The sequence below is a fragment of the Quercus suber genome, unplaced genomic scaffold, assembly GCF_002906115.3.
Source record: "Quercus suber isolate HL8 unplaced genomic scaffold, Cork oak 2.0 scaffold_189, whole genome shotgun sequence".
In the NCBI taxonomy this organism is placed as follows: domain Eukaryota; kingdom Viridiplantae; phylum Streptophyta; class Magnoliopsida; order Fagales; family Fagaceae; genus Quercus; species Quercus suber.
The window spans coordinates 363289-372885 of NW_027069647.1; the positions used below are offsets into that span (position 1 = coordinate 363289).

At 34.3% G+C, this 9597-nt stretch overlaps 1 protein-coding gene across 1 annotated transcript; it reads right to left on the reverse strand.

The window, feature by feature from the left end:
• Positions 1–360: 360 nt before the first annotated feature.
• On the reverse strand, positions 361–5796 carry LOC111999572 (organic cation/carnitine transporter 3). The gene is made up of 3 exons (XM_065778730.1): positions 5714–5796; positions 4580–4978; positions 361–1604 (listed from the first exon to the last, which is right to left on the reverse strand). The coding sequence occupies exons 1-3, from the start codon at positions 5794–5796 to the stop codon at positions 590–592; spliced, it is 1497 nt and encodes a 498-aa protein (XP_065634802.1). The 3' UTR covers positions 361–589.
• Between the last annotated feature and the right edge of the window lie 3801 nt (positions 5797–9597).

A 9597-nucleotide genomic window follows, 5' to 3' on the forward strand; every position in this document is an offset into this window, starting at 1 on the left:
ATTTTAGTAGACATTTCAATTTGAGATGAACAAATAAGTAATGCGAGCATGGCATTCTGAATGTGAAAGACTTTCACACACAATTCCACATATATTTTACGTGAATGTAATGAGACTAATTGCTGTTAGCATATAGTCATATATCATTATTGATGGCCAACTCACATAAAAATAGTAGCACCATCTTCTTCCAAAAAATTGTATTCATAAAGCATTAAAATATATTATTCTTACATTTACTGATATTTGTATTTCATTTCTAAAAATCAAAATTAAAAATGATGTTTTAGAAAGGTTTATGCACAGGATATTTATAAACTAAAACATTATGAATGGTGGAATATAAATAAATAAATAAAATTTAAAAAGAGAGAATTTGTATTTCCTTTTTACATGGTTACAATCCAAGCCAAATTCACATACACTCAGAAAAGAAATTATAAAAATAAAAAATAAAAAATACAACCAAATCAATCTTATGAAATTCTACATAGAAAAAAAAAATCAATCTTATGAAAGATAAATGTTGTTTATTTTAAAGATTCTTGACCAATCACTACACACATAATTTGAGCAAACCAAAAGCTAATTAAGCCAAGACATCACCTTCACCATTACAAATTGCCTTCTCTTTGTGTTCTTCCTCATCCATTGTATCACAAAGTGCTCTACCTCTTGTCTCTGGTAAACAGACTGCAAACAGCCCACAACAGCCTATAACCAACCCAAACACCCCATAGGATGAAATTCCATCTCTTCTCTCGGCAGCCACTAGCATCGGACCAAACACACCACCAAACACAACTGCTTGTCTCACCAACGAAGTAGCTGAGTTCCTCACACAAGTAGGGAACAACTCTATTGTGAATATGAGTAATATATCGAAAGCAGTACAAGCACTGAAGAAGGATAATAGCTCAAGTCCAATCTGCAATCTTGTCCACACCTCACCTTTCAAAGCACACATAATACTGAAAATCCCACTAAGGGTAGTGAAAGCAAGCACAGAAAATTTTCTGTTCAACTTACCTATAAGCAACATAGTGATCAATGAAGATGGTATCTCAGCTAAGGCATTTAATGTGACACTCAAGTAGAGATTGAATGACAAGTTTCCTAGGCCTAATGGCATGCCATAATACACCATTCCACTCCCAAAACCTATCACCAAAACCGGTAACAACCTTCGGAAAGCCCATCTTTTCTGCACCAACATCTTTATAGTCGAGAAAACATTCCCATTATTCCATCTTTCTTCCTGAAACGAAACCTCAGAGAAGCTCCAAGTTAAACAACTACTATGGCTAGGTGTTGTAATGCTTTTCAACGTGGCCACCGCTTCCTCTTTTCGTCCACGCACAAAGAGCCATCTAGGAGACTCACGAACAAAGAAGTGAACGAGCATAGAATAAAAGATTCCTGGGATAGAAGTCCATAAATAAAGAGATCTCCAAGATGAACCTCTATTCAAATAAGCTATAGCTGGTAGTGATAAGAACCCAATTGTGAAACAAAAGAACCCTATCACACCCACTTGGCCTCGCCACCTTTTACCCACAAGCTCAGCTGTTAACACAAGTGCAGAAGTTCCAATTGTTGCACGGCTAAAGGTGTTCTGCCACGAGATGCCTTAAGTGTTCTCGGCCTGCACCTTACTTGCTACTGCAATGGCAAAAAATTCAGCTGCCTTCCGTCTGCACTGAAGATGAAAGTCTCGTCAACAACTCCTTTCCTGAAATAACATTTCTGGGCAGCCATAGATGCCAAACATGGGTTTGATTGTCATGCATCCATTATTGTTTTTTTTTTTTTTTTTTTTAGCTACTTCTATACGTTAAAATTTAATAATTTTTCATCAATTATGAATATATGTTTGAAATAATAGATAATATTTATTGATCTTTGAAAGATCAACTACAGTTTTTTAAATCTAATTTGATCTAATATTTATTGAGTATTGTTGTCACTAATGCATAGCAGATTATACTGAGCATTCTATAATTAGAGCATCCTTATCAGATGTGGCAAAAATTATGCCATTTTGCCACACTAAAACCCTACTTTATTATTTTACTACATCATTTTACAACATCGCATTTATCAGATGTTTTATACTTCAATCTATACATTAAAATAATATTTCTTACACATTAAAATATTATATTAAACTCCTCTTCCCATCATCATCGTCCTCATCAACTACCACTGCAAATCAGAAAAACCAGAACTAAAACAACAACAACAACAACTACATCCACAACCAGAAAAATTGTTGCGGCCACAATCACCAGAAAAACCAGAACTGCAACAACAACTACTACAACCACAACCAGAAAAATTGTTGCCGCCACAATCACTAGGAAAAAAAAAAAAAAAAAAAAAAAAAAAACCACCACTGGCCATCACCCCACAGCCCACCACCACTGCCACTGTCACCGCCATAGCCCACAGCCCACCACCACCATCAGATCAACCCAAATTGCAGCAAAACAAAAAAAAAAAAAAAAAAAAAAAAAACCACAACCAGTGAGAGCAGAGTGAAAGGCGGACAGAGAGGAGAGGGAAGAGGGTGAGATCGACGGCGGCCTCGGGTGAGATTGGCGAGATCGAGCGTGGCTGAGCGTGGCTGAGATCGAGCTACGCCATCGTCGTGGTGAGATCGTCGTCGGAGCTACGCCGTTGTGGCTGGAGCGTGGGTGAGATCGAGCTACGCCGTTGTCGTGGGTGTGAGCGTGGGTGAGATCGTCGTCGGAGCAACGCCGTCGTGGCTGGAGCGTGGGTGAGATCGTCGTCGGAGCACGTCGTCGTCGCTGCCGGACTGTCGAAGAGAGAGGGACCGAAGAGTGAGATCGAAGAGAGAGGAACCAGAGAACCAGAGAGTGAGAGAGAAGAGAGACGGAACCAGAGAGTGAGAGAGAAGAGAAGAAAAAAATGAAGAGAGAGGAGAGAGCAAAGTGAATAAAAAACCATTTTATTTTTACCACATCTGACCGTACTGTTGCAAATTTGCAACGGTAGTGTAGACATGTGGTATAATTTTGAGATTTGGCACATCTCATAATGCTCCATTTTTGTGTTTGGTGTGGCAAATGTGCCAAATATTTAGCATTTGGCACATTTGCCACACCTGCTGTGGATGCTCTTATCCTCTCTTTTTTTGATAAGATTCTCATCATTTTTAATTTTGATTTTTAGATATGAAATACAAATATTAGGAAATGTATGACTAATATATTTTTTTTTTGTTATAAATCTTTTTGAATAAAACTTTTAGGAAAAAGTTGGTGCTTTTATTTTGTGTGAGGTGACAATCAATAATTATAACTATATATATATATATATATTTATTAAATTTCAAAGAAATAGAGCACATGAGTTTAGTTCGGTTTTTTGTCCTAGTCCATAATTGTAGACGGCTACATCTTTATTGTGACATGTTATTTTTACAAGGAAAATGCTAAGGATTTCCTTATGCAATGATTAATAATCCATTTAAAAATTTTTTATATAAAAAAAAAGTAATTAATGTTTTGATAGTTTTTATTTATCATAAAATGATATCAAATCTTTCTTAAAATATTTGTTAATCATTACCCTAAAGCACTCTTTAGCATAACTCTTTTTACAATGATACCTTGACTACCATATTAAGCCAACATGGACTACTTGGTGATCCTTTTTTGACTGAAGAAGTTGAGGCTACTTGGTGATCTTAAAATGACAATATAATGACAACATATGACAATATGCTATAAGCTTTTTTTTTTTTTTTTTTTGAGGAAATTCTAACAATAATTAGTCTCAATACATTCACGCAAAATATACAAGTAGTTCTGTGTGAAAGCTTTTCACATTTAGAATGATATGCTCCATTACTTTGTGTTCATCTCAAATAATTGAAATGTATACTATCATGAGATGTTGTCAATATCTTAAAGATGGGTATCCAGCAGCCCATTAATACTCATTTAATTAGGTCACCCAATAATTCTTTACCCATTGCCCATTAATTCGGTGGGTGGATAAAGATTTACCTTTTTTGGGGAGGGAGAGAGAAACAACAGTAAATATTTATTTCAATAGGCCTGTAATAAGGAGATAATTGGGATTGGGTATTTTTTTGACCCCGTATTACTAGCACGGATCTAGAAGCAGTTGAATGTTTGAAGAATACCAACTTATGGATATGCAATTTCAAGTTTAGTACAATGGAAGATATCTATTTTTGAAACTATATTAAAGAAATAATTAGGCAAGGAAGACAAACACATAAAATATTATTATATTGTGAATTACTTTGTCTTTCTATATTGGCAAATGAACTGGAAAAACATGCCTTTTATTAAATCATTTTGTACCTACTATTAAATCAACTTTTTTGAGGTCTTTACTGACATAATATCTATTTAACATTATGATCTAATTCTTTTTCTAAGTGTGTGTCTATATATATATATATATATATATATTTTTTTTTTTTTAAATATGTTATAATTTATATTTGTATGTTTCCTGACAAATCAGTTTCAGTTCCATGTTCTTTCTCAAAAAAAAAAAAAAAGTTTCAGTTCCANCAAACCCACAAATTAATCTTAAAGCCGAGTAAACCCATATGTTGGTGGAGAAGACAGTAAGCAAAGAAGATAGGGACATGATTAGGCATGAAAGAAAGATCATGTTTTTGCGACCAAGTGTGGAATCAGCTAGTGTGGCAAGAACGAACCCACCCACTAGGCAGCCCATGAAGAAGGATGATGCAGGCAAGCCAGTGATAATGGAAGAAGAACATTCTAACTTCCATTCTGATATGATTGATGTATAGGAAGGCCAATCCCATGCCCATGAATTTTTTGGAAGATAGCAAATATTGGAGACCGAGTCGCAACCATGTTGATCACTAGTACAGTGCCATGTTGGGTAAAAAAAAAAAAAAAAAGTTTCAGTTCCATGTTTAAAATGAAACCCACCAAGCCCATGTCTTCACTTATTTTGACAATGATTCGGTGGCCTATATTTTAGGCCATCAGTTTTCAAATGTGTAAACCAAAGTATGATTTGTTTAAATGCCGGAGCCCATGTCTTCATTAGTAAGTTGACTCATCTTTTCTCACTTTCTTTTTATTTATTTATTTGTAAAATATGATCCCAACGCTACACTTAAAATAAATTTTGAAAAATAGATTAATTTTACTTTTGTTATCCTAATATTAACTCAAATGGATCACTTTATTAGCATGCTACACATAAAAAAATTGATCTTATTTAATCACTTGTGCTTCTTGTTAATTTCGTTATTATTGCTAGTTCGAAAATGAAAAATTGTCCTGTCTAGAATGGGCTTCTAGTGAGATTGCTAAGATGTTAAAAATAATTTAGAAGGAATTATCATTTTGGTCCTAATGTCTGCCATATGTGTCAAACTAGTTCCTAATATTTTAAAATATGTCAATTTAATCTCTAATATTTTGATGTGTCAAAATTGCCTATGTCGTTCAATAGTAGATGGAAAATACTAACTTAATTAGTTAATCGTGATACTCAATCAAATAATGCTACAAGTACTTCATATTTTACTAAAAATCATATCCTTTACATTTTGAGGTGACATGCTACCGCATCAACTGTTAACCCCTAAATTACCAATTTATATTTAGTTTAAAAAACTAAACAACAAATAGAATTTAAAAAAAAAAAAAAATCACCCCAGTCTCACCTGTCATATGTGTCCAAAATTTCCTTCTCATTGTTGGCATCATTTTTAATTTGCTCACTGGAAATCAAATTTTGACCATTCATATCCTCCTCAGTCCTCACATATAATCACTGCATCATTGAGTAATCTCCATCTCACCCAACACTACCGATGGTTTCTTCCACTTGGATTACTATCTTTCGTTGGGATTACTCCAGAACTCTATTTTATTTTATTTTATTTTATTTTATTTTTGCTAAATAAAAATAAAATAAACACCAAAATGCAAACAAATAGAGAGAAACAAAGACCACATATTACACAAGGATCAAATAATGGACTCTATGCAAATCTCGCCAATATATAATTAATTATACATAATTATATAAAAAAAAAATAAAAAACAAAATAAAAAATTCCTGATGTCTCAAGTGATAAAAATTAATTATGATGTCATAAATTTCAAATATTATTGTATCTAAACAAAACAATAACTAAATAAAAAAATCAATCAAACAAACAAAAGAACCTATGTAAATTGATTTCTGGGGGTCAATTATCTAAACAAAACAATAAATCAATCAATCAATCAAACAAACAAAAGAACCTTTGTAAATCGAATTCTGCGGGTCAATTTAGAGCAATAGACATCTATCATCAATTCATTATTTGTCTTCAATTTAAAAGTAGTATGAAATGAAATCAGTGAAATCTTTAGATTCTTTTTTCTTTAATTTTTTTTTCCCAGTGACGAGAAGGCTCGTGATCATTTCTCTGAAACTTCAATCTATTGAGTCGATCTTTATAATGAAAGGATAACAACTAAAGTAAAAAAGGGGCCCAGTTAATTAGTTTCATAATTTAACCATGTCCAAAGCACATGCAAAGCAAAGTATGAGATAATATATTATATTATTGATAAATGATATAAATTGTGGGCAATGATGACCCATTCACCATCAGAACGGTAATAATAGTATGTTGTTTAAGTGCTAACTGTCTTGTCTAAACAAAAGCTCAAAACCATTTATTTAATTGAGTTGGAAAACCTCAACAGAAAATTTGTTACTCAAGATCATGCTTAATTAAGTTGTTTACACAATTTCAATTAATAAATCTACGCATTATATTACTTTTCAACTATATAGAGAGAGAGAGACACAGACACTATGGTACTTCCTCATGCCTATTGTGCATGGAGGAGCACGAGGGCCTTGATTTGGACTCAGGAGAAAGGGTGGCATATTTATAAATTAATATTTACAAATAAGAATTATTATTTTTGTATGTGTTTTAATAAGTATTACCATTTATTCAAAAAAAATTACAAACATCTCCAAGAAAAAAAAAAAAAAATGGTGACTATGAACACAAGTAAGTGCCATCTCTGAGAATTACATGTTAAAGGTATGTGAATGTTCAAAAAGTGTATTAACCACTATGAATGTTTAGATCCCTAAAATAGAAAATACCAATTTAAGTTTTATATCAAATAATGTATGTGCGGAAAATGATTATAAGCTTATACCAGAATTGATAAACAATCTAAATCAAATAAAATCACATCCACACCAGAAATTAAATGGAAAAGATTAAGGAAAGAGAGATGCAAATACAAGAACAACACAACGATGTGTTATCGAAGAGGAAATCGAAGCCCTCGGCGTAAAACCTCTCCGCCGCCCTTCAAGTGGTCAATAATCCACTAGAAAATGAAGTTGAGATACATGAACAGTAATAGATCTTCCAAGCCTAATCTACCTTAATACCTAAGCTCTCTAAAATTCTTGCTCCAATGAGGTTACGTCGAACCTTTGTCTTTTTTAGCTTACTGGATTCTGTTATAACCCATAGTATCAACCAATAACCATTGGTCCCTTCTTAATTGCTTCCCAAAACACCAAATAGTCTTCTCACAAATATGGGTATGGTGAGAAAAGGATTTGGGTAAGAACCTCTTAAAGATGTAACAATGGAGATGATGAGAGTAGAGGAATTTGAAGAGTCTCTATGTGAAAATTGTGAATGAGTCAATCTTATTTTTCTCTAGGGTTTCTCTCTCAAAATTCTCTTTGGAAACTCTCTACATTTCATGGGTAAATGCATATATACTTGGGTGAGAAAGGAATGTGAAGAGTTAGTTTTTCCTAAACAGGGTAATTTAGCGGCTTGGCCTTGCAACTTTACTAGGTCGCGAGTTCAAGCTACAAGATAGCAGATCGGCCAGGTTGGACATTTTGTCCTGTAGTGCTCTAACTGGCGCGACTGTTCATCTTCTCGTACGCTTCACTCGTGTGCTGCATTTGCTGGCTTGCCAGTCGCGAGTCACTCACGAGTCCCAGCTGTGAGTCTCTGCATTCTTGCACAATCTTGAGCATTTCTTCACACTCTCTCACTCACTACCCTTACAAGATTCCCACCTAAATACTAAATTACAAGCAATTTTGACGCAAAATAAAGCCAATATAATGGTTGATTAAATTCAACCTTACAATCTCCCCCTTTGGCTATTTCGTAACAAAACCCTACAACAAACTCTAGTCTTAACACGTGAGTTGGGTACAGTTGATCAAAACTCACTCACACCTAACTTTAGAATCTGTAAAGCTCTTGAACTATAAGAACAAGTATCTCCAGAAACACATCAACACAATATAATCATTGTATGTAGAAAACTTGTAATGCATATGGAGCAAGTACAATGTGATCAAGCAGAATGAAAACGAGTAATAAACCAAGGTTTGACAAAAAACGAAAAATCACTATAAAAAGTGATCAGAATGCTCATTCACACATGGAATGAACATCCGAACATGCAAGCTAATAAGTTCAATTGCAAAGTATCATTTGCATGTCCGACCTTAAAAGCTTACAAAAGCAACAGGTACAAACTCGTAACATATACACACAAAAAAAAAAACAAAAACAAAAACAAAAAAAAAAACAAAAACAAAAAACAAAAACAAAAACAAAACAAAACATAAAGACTGAAATATGCTAATATGAAGCAAAAAATTAAACATAGTCCTTGCTGAAATCTCCCCCTATCATTGTACTCCTTGTGCTAACGTCATCTCCCCCTTTTTGTCACGGAATAGCTAGTCCTCATCTCCTTCTAGTTTTCTTTGAATTTGATCCAATTGAGTTTAGATAGTGGTGAACTTCATATCCCATCGAATGTTGAGATGGTGCAAGATAGATGTAAGTCCGGACATCTTGGTGCTCAACTCGTGGACAGATTCCACAATGTTGTCTAGTTTCTCGTCAAATGTGGATGGGCTAGAGCGCAAACCACTGTGAGATGCCAAAGTTTCTGTTTTGATTCCCTTCCGACTATGACCAATGCTAGCATTGTACGTACGCATGTTAATTGGAGCCAGTTTTGTGCAGGGAGACTCATCTGTTGAGGGATGAATTCCTTTGAGTTTCAATATCCTAGAAATGAGGCAACAAAAAGGAATGCATATCTTTGATTCAGTTCAAAGAACCGTTTTGCGTAGAACATGAAAGATATGTGCACAAATGTCAATCTCTACATCAGAAATCAGATCGTGAAGAAATAGGGCACGTCTGAGGTTCATATACCCAATGCTAGATAATGGGTACAAGTTGTGAAACATGATGATTGTAAGCACCCTCAATTTCAAAGGAAGAGAGGAAACATTGATTGAGTTCCCATTTGACGAGAATTCCAAGTCGTTTTCAAGAGCATCCCGGAGTAGGTCTTCATATGGACATAGATCATCATACACTGGTGAGTTTTTAAACATTGGCAAGTTGATGTGAAGAATCTCAGCTAGATATGCGGGGGAGACTGAGAAACTTTTTCTTTTAACCTAGCATTTGAGTTCTTCACCTTTAACAATAGCATTGGCATAAAACTCATTTACCAAACCCTCATATGC

Bases quoted from the DNA above. Each gene is read 5' to 3' on its own strand.
- LOC111999572 (XM_065778730.1), bottom strand. From the start codon at position 5,796: ATGAATGGTCAAAATTTGATTTCCAGTGAGCAAATTAAAAATGATGCC. The intron at 4,979-5,713 runs GTGAGACTGGGG...AAATAAGTGAAG, and splicing joins ATTTTGGACACATATGACAG to ACATGGGCTTGGTGGGTTTC.